This window comes from Sebastes umbrosus, chromosome 15, assembly GCF_015220745.1.
Source record: "Sebastes umbrosus isolate fSebUmb1 chromosome 15, fSebUmb1.pri, whole genome shotgun sequence".
Lineage (NCBI taxonomy): Eukaryota > Metazoa > Chordata > Actinopteri > Perciformes > Sebastidae > Sebastes > Sebastes umbrosus.
In genome coordinates this window covers 32,401,726-32,417,796 of record NC_051283.1, presented here as the reverse complement: position 1 = coordinate 32,417,796, position 16,071 = coordinate 32,401,726, and the positions used below count along the sequence as shown (strand labels likewise).

At 38.4% G+C, this 16,071-nt stretch overlaps 1 protein-coding gene across 2 annotated transcripts in view; it reads left to right on the top strand.

The window, feature by feature from the left end:
* The window catches only part of thsd7aa (thrombospondin, type I, domain containing 7Aa), a 143,087-nt gene that overhangs the window by 97,273 nt on the left and 29,743 nt on the right, over positions 1-16,071 (top strand). For both annotated transcript variants that reach the window (XR_005210309.1, XM_037795193.1), the window contains exons 7-11: positions 2,462-2,656; positions 5,003-5,243; positions 8,279-8,394; positions 8,660-8,792; positions 12,805-12,908. Coding sequence is in view for 1 of the 2 variants with exons in the window: in XM_037795193.1 (XP_037651121.1) it covers positions 2,462-2,656; positions 5,003-5,243; positions 8,279-8,394; positions 8,660-8,792; positions 12,805-12,908 (789 nt within the window). In the remaining variant the exon portion in view is untranslated. The remainder of the gene's footprint in view (positions 1-2,461; positions 2,657-5,002; positions 5,244-8,278; positions 8,395-8,659; positions 8,793-12,804; positions 12,909-16,071) is intronic.

Below are 16,071 nucleotides of genomic sequence, written 5' to 3'. Positions count from 1 at the left end.
ACCTCGTTGAGTGTGTATTGTGTGTTGTTTAACAGCCTATGAGAGGCGTGTGTTTGTCAGTGGCCATGTGTCAACAAAGTTTCTTCACTTTCCAGTCAGAGGAAGACCGATGCCTCACTCTAGTTTTATTTTGGGTCTAGCACCAGAACCGCTGCACAGTTCACCTCTGCTAACACCTCCATTATGACTTCTCCTTCAGCCAACCCTCCCATATCCATCATATCATATTCATCCTCTTCTCTTCCATCCCTCTATCCCTCTATCCCTCTATCCCTCGGGGACTCTTTATTATCTGAATCTATTGAATAAGTCCAGGTAAGTAGTTTCAGGCCCAGCCATAAAAGAAAGTCATCAAGGTGACCTCGTCTTCATCGTTCATCCTTTCTTCCTCCCCTTCCATCGTCTGAAAGGCTCTCAGCTAAAGAGCTGGAAAGCTTCCTTTCATACGGAGCCCCGTTCAATCAGTCTTATTGGTAAATTAGATTAGCACAGCCAACTGTAGCGTAGACTACAGTATAGAGTGTGTGTTGACCAGCGTAGACTACGGTATAGAGTGTGTGTTGACCAGCGTAGACTACGGTATAGAGTGTGTGTTGACCAGCGTAGACTACAGTATAGAGTGTGTGTTGACCAGCGTAGACTACGGTATAGAGTGTGTGTTGACCAGCGTAGACTACAGTATAGAGTGTGTGTTGACCAGCGTAGACTACGGTATAGAGTGTGTGTTGACCAGCGTAGACTACAGTATAGAGTGTGTGTTGACCAGCGTAGACTACAGTATAGGGTGTGTGTTGACCAGCGTAGACTACAGTATAGAGTGTGTGTTGACCAGCGTAGACTACAGTATAGAGTGTGTGTTGACCAGCGTAGACTACGGTATAGAGTGTGTGTTGACCAGCATAGACTACAGTATAGAGTGTGTGTTGACCAGCGTAGACTACAGTATAGAGTGTGTGTTGACCAGCGTAGACTACAGTATAGAGTGTGTGTTGACCAGTGTAGACTACAGTATAGAGTGTGTGTTGACCAGTGTAGACTACAGTATAGAGTGTGTGTTGACCAGCGTAGACTACGGTATAGAGTGTGTGTTGACCAGCGTAGACTACGGTATAGAGTGTGTGTTGACCAGCGTAGACTACAGTATAGGGTGTGTGTTGACCAGCGTAGACTACAGTATAGAGTGTGTGTTGACCAGTGTAGACTTCAGTATAGGGTGTGTGTTGACCAGCGTAGACTACAGTATAGAGTGTGTGTTGACCAGCGTAGACTACAGTATAGAGTGTGTGTTGACCAGCGTAGACTACAGTATAGGGTGTGTTTCATTATCAACAACTAGAGTGAACTCGTGCAGCGCTCCACTAACAAAAGACATCATGGAAGCCATCAGTTTTGTACGGACATGTCAATGATTTCCTTCAACATCTATCACGTGGAAGTCAAGGCTCCATATGTCCCCCGTCCCCGACACCATCCCCACCCCCACGGCCATGTGGCGTCCCTCAGAGTTTCTCTTGACTGGCCTCTTATTGATCTCTTGTTGTCTCCATCTGATGAGAATGGATCTGTTTCTCCCCGGGGTCCCAGACGTGTCACTCGACTCGCTGGTTTTCATTCTTCCAGCCCTTCACAATGAGATTTTCATAGATATCCGTCAGCGACAGGATGGGATGAGGATGAGGACAGCCTGCAGATCTAGATCAATACTGGCCACGTCAGCATCTCAGAACCCCCCCACCCCCTCCTCCAAAAACAAAGACCAACCCACATCAGCGTCCTCTGATGATTTGCCTCTGTTGGCCGTACGATATGGCTGCATGATGCTTTCACACTAGAAATTACTGGGTTAAAAGTTGACCCAGAATAAGTTTGTAATGTTGACATTGACATCCTTCATCCTGACAAACAGTCATTATTCACACAATCACAGAGGTCTTCATGAGGTCAATGCAAACAAAGGTCCTAATTAAGCATTTCAAAAACACCTCACGCTGTTGTTTCATCGGGAGGACGATCAGAAAAATCTTCCCATTCATTCTTTGAACTTTCATGTAAAGACATTTGCAGATACTTAAACCAATAAAATATGGAGATGTTTTCAGTTTTGTTGACTTTTAGAGGAATATATTGTATTTTACTGCTCTGATCAATACCCCGGATCAATACTGGCTGTCTGTTTCTGGGTGTCTCCAAATGTCCATCTTTGTTCTTCACCTAAAAGATAACAATGCAGAATGCTCATCGTCGTGCTTTTGGAAAGTAACACGCACATTTGTGTTTCTAATTTCCCTTTTGAATGAAACTGTTGGTTTGTCTCAGCACAAATATGAAAATGTAAACCTTTTGAATGATTCTGGTCTCTTGGCTTAATACATCTGTTATTGACTTATTAATGAGAATATGAAGCACATTCAGGCTTTTCATTTATTTATTTTATACCCTAAATGTGCTTTTGTCCATGCAGGTGAGTATGTGGAGAGGCAGCTCTGCCGTGACGCCATCCTGCCCATGCCGGCCATCTGTGAGGTGCCTTGCCCAAAGGACTGTGCCCTGAGCCCCTGGACCGCCTGGTCTCTCTGCTCCCACACCTGCTCTGGAAAGAACACCGAGGGCAAGCAGACCAGAGCTCGCTCCATCCTCGCCTACAACGCAGGAGAAGGTAAGAAGCCCTTGTACAGTCCTGCAACAGGAGAACAAAGGAGACACACTGGTAGAGTCTACATACTCTACTTCTACAGGCTACCAAGTGAAATGAATGATTGTGTGTGTTCCTCTACAGCGACTGCAAAGGTTGTGGCGTGGGTCACTGTGATGCAGGGTAAGAAGTGACCGGAAGGATAACATGCCTAAATCACAGTGTTTCTATGTATATATATATATATATATATATATATAATATGTTCTCATCATAAAAGGATGTTGCCTTTGCTTCTGTTCAAGGTCCTTCCCTGCTGTCAATGGTCAAACCAATCTTCGGTACATTCATTCTTGATGTGATTTTTGCTGATGTAGTACGTAGTCTCCATCTGTTTAATAACTAGAGGGATGTAGAAATGTGTCTACCTTGATGGAATCTATTCCCGGCGATCTGCTGGCCCAGCAAAATCCCTGTGCTGTTAGAATAGAAGAGAAGCTCTTACACACTAGTAGTAGAAGTGAATAGAAGAGAAGCTCTTACACACTAGTAGTAGAACTGAGTATCCCTTAGCATGAAGACACCCCGAGGTGAGGAGTGGGTCTCTAAAGGATGCTGAAGCGAGCGCCTCTAAAGCCCAACCCTCCAAGCTGTGAGAAGTGAGCCGTTCTCACCAAACCTTGTGATGAGATGAGAGGAAGCGGGAGGCTGCATGGTTAGCGTCTGGCTTGGCAGCAGATCAGAATCTTATCTTTTACGTCCCTGCTATCATTTGAACTGCTCTCATCGTGTTGACTGCTGGACCACATTAACTTAATCACAACAAGGTTCATACTCTACATAATAGATCTGCATGTGAATGGATCCTCCTACTCCATCAGCCGTGCTGGGCTTCAGGAGGACCGTGTCTGATAGATGATGAAACCCAATAAGATCTCTTCTAAATGACCCTGTGTAGGACATGATGTCACACAGAGGTCAGCCATCTCTTCTGTCTGAGTCCAGTTCAGACGCTCCATCTCTGACTGGAGGATGTCGTTCGATGCCTTCTGAGGCGTTAATGGCTGACGTTCTCCTCGGGGGGTTCTCTTCTCCGACGTGAAAGCTGCTGCTAATGACCAGGTTTTGTGGTGAAGAGAGTCACATGGTGTGCACACCCCACCTGGGTCCATTCCCGGATCCTGGCTCTGTATTCCCCCCCGGGTCATCTCATCTCTGCTGTCTCTCTGATTGATCTCTCAAAGCTAAAGGCTCACTGCTAGCCAACCTGTATTCTGTTTCAGGGCTTTGATGGAGGAAATGGAAACCATTATGATCTCTGTAGCTGTAGCTGTGTCCTGTCTGGCCAAGCACACTACTATACTACTGCTGCTCTATACTGTACTCTGATGCATTGTCGGGTTTATAGACAAAGACAGAAATACGACCTCATACATGTGCAAAGTGTTCCAAAGGGAACAGCTGCTTCTTGCATGCACTGCTTAAAGTAGTAATGTACAAATTCCTCTTTCATTCTTTGGTCGGCTATAATACAGTTATCACTTTTAAATCATCATACTCAGTACTTTTATTTATTATATTATTATTATTATTATCTGTTGATGAAATGTGATTTTCTGAAGGTAGTTCTCTTCTCTTCGTCCAGCCAAGTTAGTGGATTCGTTTACTCACTGCCCAGTCTTTCTTCTCCTCAGTAAAGTCCCACTAGACTTCAGTTTGTTGTTCAGAAAGTGGACATCCAAATTGTGCTCTTTGTTTCTGTACTCCATGGAGACTGTGAGCAGTTCAGTGCCTTTCACATTGAAAGACACATTGCTGTGCCACAATTACTTAAATTAGAGTAATATTAATACATGTTATCCATATACCGTAGTACAATACATGTAGGGATTGTGCTTAGGTAGAGCTAGGAAAAGATCATACTGACTTCAACGACTCACGAGACACATGGGACTAACGATACTAATGAGTCTCATGACAAAATAAGTCAACGTTGAGTTTTAGTTTCACACGGGACGCGAACAGTGGACGCCGGGGTGAAAGTCCTGTGTTTGTTTGACCATCCATCCTTAGCGGACTTCTCGATTTTAAATACTACGTCAGCTGCTCTGATCATCTAATAATGACGCAGATGGGTTTATATTGGAGTTAGTTACTCATACAGACGCTAAAGGACGCCGAGGGGCACTGACCAAGAGTCAGTAATGGAGGAGTTGGGAGTGAGAAGATGTTGGTCTTTGCCTACGATTGATGATTCTATACGACCCTTTATACCCAGAACCCTTCCTGTATTAGTGCTGATGTCCTCTTAGTTTCCATCTGTAGTACAGCTGAGACATTGACGCTGGTTTGTGTCCCATCATTTCTCAGGTGGAATCCAGTGTCCCAATATTAGCGCCCTGCAGGAGATGAGGAACTGCAATGAGCATCCGTGCACCGTGTACCACTGGCAGACCGGCCCGTGGGGGCAGTGCATAGAGGACTCCTCCATCCCGACCGGCAACACGTCTGTGGGCCGAACACGCGGTGACGATGCCTCCTGCTCAGTAGGGATGCAAACCCGCAAGGTCATCTGTGTCCGGGTCAACGTGGGCCAGGTTCCTCCCAAGAAGTAAGATTCCACATCACGGCTTATACGTGCCATTCAGGTGTGATTAAAGTACATGAATATCATTCCATCTCTGTTACACACAGTGAACCACAGGACTATTCATCTGGTTGTTATTATTATACTTCATATGATTACACGTAGGAAGGAGTTACCAAGGTAAGCAAGTCTTTTCCTGGGTCCAGGGCTCATGAAGTCAAATACATGGTTCATGTTTCTTTTCCTGTAAAGACAGTAAAGATGGAAGTTGGTACGCTTTCCCCATTGAAACTCATCAGTAGAAAAGAAGAAAGCACCTCTGCTGGGTTAGGGTTAAAGCCCGTGGAAATAACTGAAGGAGAGGGTTAGCGTTAGGGTTAGGGTTAGGGTTAGATTAGATTAGGGTTAGGGTTAGGGTTAGTGTTAGGATTAGATTAGATTAGGGTTAGGGTTAGGGTTAGTGTTAGGATTAGATTAGGATTAGGGTTAGGGTTAGGGTTAGGGTTAGGGTTAGGATTAGATTAGGGTTAGGGTTAGGGTTAGATTAGGGTTAGGGTTAGGGTTAGGGTTAGATTAGATTAGGGTTAGGGTTAGATTAGATTAGGGTTAGGGTTAGATTAGATTAGGGTTAGGGTTAGGGTTAGATTAGATTAGGGTTAGGGTTAGGGTTAGATTAGATTAGGGTTAGGGTTAGGGTTAGATTAGATTAGGGTTAGGGTTAGGGTTAGGGTTAGATTAGATTAGGGTTAGGGTTAGGGTTAGGGTTAAAGCCTGTGGAAATAAGTGAAGGAGAAAGGTTATCCATGACTCGAAAGGCACATTTCAGAAAGAAACATCTGATCACCAAGCTCAGAGTTCTGCAGCTCGCTGTAGCTAGAAAGCTGATAAAAGATTGAGCAGTTTAAATGAGTTAAATGAGTTCTCTTCTACATTCACAGTCAGCTTTGGTAGATCGGACAACCTACAGCTGGTGCTGTCGGTTGTTCCCAGTTGCATCAAGCCTTTACGAGGTCTCTGATTGACTTGCTTCTTCTCCAATAGCAGCCGCAGATGAGGCTTCTGGGTATTGTAGTATTTAGAGCCACTGAGCATAAACTGATGCTAAAAACATGATTTCACAGAAACAGAGGTGAAGAAGTCTCCTGTCTGATCCCGAGCACACAGCTGATAGGTATATAACCAAAGCTCCTGTGTTTACACTGGGGAACAGATATGTATAAAACTAGCAGCTCCTCACACCCCCACCTATATGATCTGCTCTTTAACGTTCAATGTGAAGAAAGATTGAGGGAATCACATTTTCAGATGAAAATAAATTAGTAAATTTGAATTTTGGCACATATTATTATCTGGAGCTATCGGCTCTGCATGTGAAGAGATTTTGGTGTCTGAAGTGTTCTGGTTTCTGTCTGTAGTCTGAGTAGTATTGACCAATCATGTCTGAGCGGGCTTTGGTTGAATGTAGGTAAACAGGAAGCCATCGGCTATCGTCTGTAAACTGGCTACTTGGGGATCAATCTGGTCGTAGACGTCGTCTCTCAACTCAACACGTTGCCCGCAGAGGCTGAATCGCGATCGGACCGACAGCCGACGGGTTCCCAGATTGCTTCAGTTCTGATGCTTCCGTTTGTATACGTGAAAGGCAGCCTTGGGTTTTGGTTGCAGACTCTGTTTGCACATTGTGCCGTTTAGTCTCCTGGTTAGTCTGTTGTTGCTGCTGTCTGGCAGAGGTGTGAGCTGATGAGCTGTTTTAAGCATCTGGGTCTGTTTCCCCCCTGAAGGCATCTGCTGGGAACATGAATTATCTATTTATTTATTCAACAGAACGGGAGCGTTCTGGCAGCGCGGCGGCACTACGCTGGCAGACCCTCCCCCAGCCCCTCCAGCCCCCATGCTGCGTATGGAAATTAATCTCACTTTTGATTCCTGCGCTGACTCCTGAAACCAGCGTTACACGCTGAGCAGCGAGCCGCCGCCTTGGGACACACTTTCACATCCAGCATGGACCGCTTCCACCAGCAGCAGCAGCAGCTGTGGCCACGATGACAGGAGGACACCTCCACTAAACACAGACTGGCATCGGATCAGTCTGACGCGTCAGCATGATAACAAACATGAAATATGTATTAGGACATTCATTAGGTGTCATCAGGTTCAAATCTGGTAAAAAACGATGATAATAAATATATAGATATATTTTAACATATCACACGTCTTCTCTTTGAATAGTAATTGAACCAGTGCTCTGCCAGGGGGGATTGTGAGCAGAGCTAATTTCCCGGTTGGCTCTACTAACAGATGACGCCTCTACTTTTCTTTAGGGAATGGATTTCTAGATCTAGGAAAGGGTTAATTTTCAGTGCAGCCCGGCTAATGACTACTGATGAGAGGAAATGCAGACGTTTGCCTATTAAGGAAATGATTCTCAGAATGTAATAATCATCAGAGAGGAAACGAGACTTTGAGATGCAGAAAACATTGTGAAACGACAGTTTGGGCTCATCGCTGCAAAAATGAAAACTCATTAGACGAGTGTATCACAAATGTCTCTAAGGTGTCCCCAACTTCTTTAGCATTGATGGGTTCACACTGACATTTCCATTTTCTACATCCTAATTCATAAGGACAAGAGGAATGTAACTTTCCTCACATCACTCTGTGATAAGCTTCAGTAACTCTTCCACCCGTTTCCCTCCATCACTGCTTCTCTTCTGTTCTGTTCCTCCTTTAACTGGTCTACAAAAATAAACTACACAAACCAAACATAAAGGCCCTTTGTAGAGATACCAGGTGTTAAAGTAAGACATACTGTATGTTGTATTTAGGTATTAGGTGTCATTATTACACTGTGTGTGTTTCTGGGAGGAGAGTCTCCACTTTAACCTCGTTGGTTCATTCCAGATGTAATGAGCTGCAGTAAAGAACTACAACATGGAAACATGTCTACACGTTAACTATCCTCTGCTACAGTCACAGAAGACCCAGCACGGTTCCTCTGGCTCTGATCCAGCACATCTCCATCCCACTTTAAAGGGTTCTCTGTGTGTTTGTCCTTCCAGGTGTCCAGAGAGTCTGCGTCCAGACACCGTCCGGCCCTGCTTACTGCCCTGCAAGAGGGACTGTGTGGTCACTCCCTACAGCGAGTGGAGCACCTGTCCGTCCACATGTCGAGCAGGTGGGTTCTGTTGGCTTCTGTGTGACTGCTTGTCTGTTAATGAAGCAAACCAAATCTGCTCATCATTATTTCAGCATCAGCAGAGAGAAATCCTCATGCACTCAGAATAGCATTATATAGCACTGTGACATGTTTGACCCTCTGAGAGCCGCCGATGACTTCACTGTCTCTCGGAAGCTCCGGTAGGTTCAGTTTCAGGGTGAATCTACAGATATATGAAACTGTGTGTGTGTGTGTGTGTGTGTGTGTGTGTGTCTTTGCTCAGGTGGTAACATCAAGAAGAAGCAGTACAGGAAACGTATTATCATCCAGTTACCAGCCAACGGGGGACAGGACTGTCCTGAGGTGTTGACCCAGGAGAGAGAGTGTGACGCTCCGTCTGTCTGCCAAGGATACAGGTAACTATATTACTATATTACTATATTACTACATTACTATATTACTATATTACTATATTACTATATTACTATATTACTATGTTACTATATTACTATATTACTATATTACTATATTACTACATTACTATATTACTATATTACTATATTACTATATTACTATATTACTATGTTACTATATTACTATATTACTATATTACTATATTACTATGTTACTATATTACTATATTACTACATTACTATATTACTATATTACTATATTACTACATTACTATATTACTATATTACTATATTACTATAACTATACAGGTAACTATATTACTATATTACTATATTACTATATTAATATGTTACTATATTACTATGTTACTATATTACTATATTATTATATTACTATAACTATACAGGTAACTATATTACTATATTACTATATTACTATATTATTATATTACTATAACTATACAGGTAACTATATTACTATATTACTATATTACTATAACTATACAGGTAACTATATTACTATATTACTATATTACTATAACTATACAGGTAACTATAGTACTATATTACTATATTACTATAACTATACAGGTAACTATATTATTATATTACTATATTACTATATTACTATATTACTATAACTATACAGGTAACTATATTACTATATTACTATATTACTATAACTATACAGGTAACTATATTATTATATTACTATAACTATACAGGTAACTATATTACTATATTACTATAACTATACAGGTAACTATATTACTATATTACTATAACTATACAGGTAACTATATTACTATATTACTATAACTATACAGATAACTATATTACTATATTACTATATTACTATGTTACTATATTACTATGTTACTATATTACTATATTACTATAACTATACAGGTAACTATATTACTATATTATTATATTACTATAACTATACAGATAACTATATTACTATATTACTATATTACTATGTTACTATATTACTATGTTACTATATTACTATATTACTATAACTATACAGGTAACTATATTATTATATTACTATATTACTATATTACTATATTACTATAACTATACAGGTAACTATATTACTATATTACTATATTACTATATTACTATATTACTATAACTATACAGGTAACTATATTACTATATTACTATAACTATACAGGTAACTATATTACTATATTACTATATTACTATATTACTACATTACTATATTACTATATTACTATATTACTATATTACTATAACTATACAGGTAACTATATTACTATATTACTATAACTATACAGGTAACTATATTACTATATTACTATATTACTATATTACTACATTACTATATTACTATATTACTATATTACTATATTACTATATTACTATAACTATACAGGTAACTATATTACTATATTACTATATTACTATAACTATACAGGTAACTATATTACTATATTACTATATTACTATATTACTACATTACTATATTACTATATTACTATATTACTATATTACTATATTACTATAACTATACAGGTAACTATATTACTATATTACTATATTACTATATTACTATATTACTATATTACTATAACTATACAGGTAACTATATTACTATAACTATACAGGTAACTATATTACTATATTACTATAACTATACAGGTAACTATATTACTATATTACTATATTACTATATTACTATATTACTACATTACTATATTACTATATTACTATATTACTATATTACTATAACTATACAGGTAACTATATTACTATATTACTATATTACTATATTACTACATTACTATATTACTATATTACTATATTACTATATTACTATATTACTATAACTATACAGGTAACTATATTACTATATTACTATATTACTATATTACTATATTACTATAACTATACAGGTAACTATATTACTATATTACTATAACTATACAGGTAACTATATTACTATATTACTATATTACTATAACTATACAGGTAACTATATTACTATATTACTATGTTACTATATTACTATATTATTATATTACTATAACTATACAGGTAACTATATTACTATATTACTATATTACTATAACTATACAGGTAACTATATTACTATATTACTATATTACTATATTACTATATTACTATATTACTATATTACTATAACTATACAGGTAACTATATTACTATAACTATACAGGTAACTATATTACTATATTACTATATTACTATAACTATACAGGTAACTATATTACTATATTACTATATTACTATATTACTATATTACTACATTACTACATTACTATATTACTATATTATTATATTACTATAACTATACAGGTAACTATATTACTATATTACTATATTACTATGTTACTATATTACTATATTACTATATTACTACATTACTATATTACTATATTACTATATTACTATATTACTATAACTATACAGGTAACTATATTACTATAACTATACAGGTAACTATATTACTATATTACTATATTACTATATTACTATATTACTACATTACTACATTACTATATTACTATATTATTATATTACTATAACTATACAGGTAACTATATTACTATATTACTATATTACTATAACTATACAGGTAACTATATTACTATATTACTATATTACTATATTACTATATTACTACATTACTACATTACTATATTACTATATTATTATATTACTATAACTATACAGGTAACTATATTACTATATTTCTATATTACTATAACTATACAGGTAACTATATTACTATATTACTATATTACTATATTACTATATTACTATATTACTATATTACTACATTACTATATTACTATATTACTATATTACTATACAGGTAACTATATTACTATATTACTATATTACTATAACTATACAGGTAACTATATTACTATATTACTACATTACTATATTACTATATTACTATATTATTACATTACTACATTACTATATTACTACATTACTATATTACTATATTACTATATTACTATATTACTATATTACTACATTACTACATTACTATATTACTATATTACTATATTACTATATTACTATAACTATACAGGTAACTATATTACTATAACTATACAGGTAACTATATTACTATATTACTATATTACTATGTTACTATATTACTATATTACTATATTACTACATTACTATATTACTATATTACTATATTACTATATTACTATACAGGTAACTATATTACTATATTACTATAACTATACAGGTAACTATATTACTATATTACTACATTACTATATTACTATATTACTATATTACTATATTACTATACAGGTAACTATATTACTATATTACTATAACTATACAGGTAACTATATTACTATATTACTACATTACTATATTACTATATTACTATATTATTACATTACTACATTACTATATTACTACATTACTATATTACTATATTACTATATTACTATATTACTATATTACTACATTACTACATTACTATATTACTACATTACTATATTACTATATTACTATATTACTATAACTATACAGGTAACTATATTACTATAACTATACAGGTAACTATATTACTATATTACTATATTACTATATTACTATATTACTATATTACTATAACTATACAGGTAACTATATTACTATATTACTATATTACTATAACTATACAGGTAACTATATTACTATTATACAGGTAACTATATTACTATATTACTATAACTATACAGGTAACTATATTACTATTATACAGGTAACTATATTACTATATTACTATATTACTATAACTATACAGGTAACTATATTACTATATTACTATAACTATAAAGGTGTGTGGTCCTATTCAACATAAACACCTGCATACGTTACACACGGACAACCTCCTAGTTTTTACAATTAGCAACCATCCCCCCCTGCATCTAAATTCAAGACGCCTCTGATTGGTATACTTCTTCTTCTTCTTCTTCTTCTTCTTCTTCTTCTTCTTCTTTAGGTGGAAAACCCACAAGTGGCGGCGATGCCAGCTGGTTCCATGGTCGGTACGTCAGGACAGTCCTGGAGCTCAGGAGATCTGTGGACCGGGCCTGCAGGTTCGGGGTGAGGACAGACACACACACACACACACACTATATATATTCTCTATATGAACCATAGACTGTATAAAGAGCTGGACAACATGTCCCCACTGTCTCCCCCTTTACGGATACGGGAGGTGTCATCTTGAGGTTCTGATGGTGGTGATCTGGGACCGCTGATCACTTCGTTCCATCTTTATATTCTCTCTTTGCTGGAGCCTGGGATAGTGGATCTGGCATCAAAGCGGTACCTGGGGGGCGGCATACTACTTTAATGTAGCTGTAAATGTTCTGGGACTGAGAATGAGGGATGTGAATGTTACAGTTTAAGTGTAACGGAGTCTCAGATATCGCTTTCTCAACTCCACAATACCAATGAATAAAAGCACAGGTTTAACAGCGGGGGTGTTCGGGTAGAGAGTCTCCCAACATGCACCGTTCATTTAAGGTGACCTGGGGTCTCAGGGAGAATCGAGACAGTCGACTTGTTATCGGTGCAGTTTGAACTTTAATGTTGGGGGTTCACAAACAAAACATCTAGAGGGAACGTGATGTGTACGACGCAGAGAGGTCTAATATATCGGGATGCATGTAGCCGACAGATTACAGCCTCCAAACAGGATGCAAGGCGAGCGTCAGTCAGAGTCAGTGACAAAATCACTCTGATTACATTGTTTTCTGTTGGAATGAACTAAATGGGCGCGAGCGACGAAGCGCAGCGCTGCACGGTGAGAAGTTTTGAGCTGAACTTTTGTCAGACGCCCTGTTTCTATTTATTCCCGACGTTTACTTTGAAAGTGACACAACGGACGAGGAACGGCTGACAGTATACGATGCCTCCTCATTTTACTACAAACACCTGAATAAGGAGGCAGCAGGCTGGAGATCAGCTGGAGATCAGCTGAGAGTTTACTGAGGCTACTGTTGGCTGGATTGTGTCGCAGTATAAAACCTGTGTTTTGTGTTTAAAAAGCACAAACATTGAAAGATAGCGAGTACTACTCACCATCTTTAAAGAGGTTACGTCTCCAGTCTGATGATGGAACGTAGTTTGTGTTCGTAACGGAACAGAAAGTGCACATTTGTAAGTAAATAAATAGACCATAGATCTGTCTTCTTATCTTGTTGGTTTCTTGTTCTGTCAATAAGAAGACAGGTTGATATTATTCATCTTTACATTATTATAAAGAATAGAAGATGTATTTCAGACTGCTTCTGAGCTCAGACTCCCGTTAGACTCTCAGAGACGGAGGAACATTATCTGATTCCAGTGATGAGCATCCTGCTCCTCCATCTTGGGAGGCTGCTGTCATTATGTTCCATTACCTGTAACAGTATCCTCTGATCTGCAGAGACACAACTCAATACCAGCCTCTTACTACTCACTCAAATCAACGCATGGAGGCAAATAGACGCTTTACAGCCCTTACTTCTATTTCCCATGAGTGTGTGAGTGTGTGTGTGTGTGTGTGTGTGTGTGTGAGTGTGTGTGTGTGTGTGTGTGTGTGTGCGTGCGTGTGTGCGCGTGAGTGTGTGTGTGTGTGTGTGTGTGTGTGTGTGTGTGAGTGTGTGTGCGTGTGCGTGTGCGTGTGTGTATGTGTGTGTGTGTGTGTGCGCGTGCGCGTGCGTGAGTGTGCGCGTGCGTGTGCGTGCGCGCGTGCGCGTGTGTGTGTGCGCGCGCGCGTGCGTGTGTGTGTATCAGAGAGGAAGACTGAAGGACACCCTGAAATAATGCCTTTTTATTCCTAACGTATTGTCCCCTGTGTTTTCTTGACTAAGGTCATTTTGAAGCGTCCGTCCAGCAGCAGTGTGTTTATCACATCAGGACGAGCTAAAGTGAACTACAACTGACTGCTCATTTAAACCATTAGATCATCTTCTTACTGTTTGTCCAGCTCAAACTATGATAGATGGGTTTACAACAAGATGTGGAGCAGCTTTCTAAAAGATCAAAACTTCCACAGGTCCATGTGTTTTATCAGCAAAGACGTCATCGGAATACGTTTACTAAACGTATGACTTACAAAGAAGGAGCAGCAGCACAGATCAGATCACGGATCAGATCACAGATCAGATCACAGATCAGATCACAGATCAGAGCACAGATCAGATCACAGATCAGGTCACAGATCAGGTCACGGATCAGATCACGGATCAGATCACGGATCAGAGCACGGATCAGATCACGGATCAGATCACAGATCAGATCACAGATCAGATCACAGATCAGGTCACAGATCAGATCACAGATCAGAGCACAGATCAGATCACAGATCAGATCACAGATCAGAGCACAGATCAGGTCACAGATCAGATTACAGATCAGGTCACAGATCAGGTCACGGATCAGATCACAGATCAGAGCACAGATCAGGTCACAGATCAGATCACAGATCAGAGCACAGATCAGGTCACAGATCAGATCACAGATCAGATCACGGATCAGGTCACGGATCAGAGCACAGATCAGATCATAGATCAGGTCACAGATCAGATCACAGATCAGATCACAGATCAGATCACAGATCAGGTCACAGATCAGATCACAGATCACAGATCAGATCACAGATCAGAGCACAGATCAGGTCACAGATCAGATCACAGATCAGGTCACAGATCAGATCACAGATCACAGATCAGCACATTTAAATGATATTGCATACTTTTATTTTTTGAATAATTGAGAGGTGAAATATTGTTTTTCGTAAGAATACCGGTCCCTCCTGTTGAGATGTCCAGTCATCGTCTAAAGCTCAGCAGCGTTCTGAATGTCTGCATGCAGAGTGGATGTGTTATTTAGGAAGCTGCTGCGTCTGCAGGCCACGTCTATCTCTCATCTATTAGAGATCTATCTCTCATCTATTAGAGACCTATCTCTCATCTATTAGAGACCTATCTCTCATCTATTAGAGATCTATCTCATCTATTAGAGATCTATCTCATCTATTAGATGTCTTTCTCTCATCTATTAGAGACCTATCTCTCATCTATTAGAGATCTATCTCATCTATTAGAGATCTATCTCATCTATTAGATGTCTATCTCTCATCTATTAGAGATCTCTCTCATCTAGTAGAGATCTATCTCATCTATTAGAGACCTATCTCTCATCTATTAGAGATCTATCTCTCATCTATTAGAGACCTATCTCTCATCTATTAGAGATCTCTCTCATCTAGTAGAGA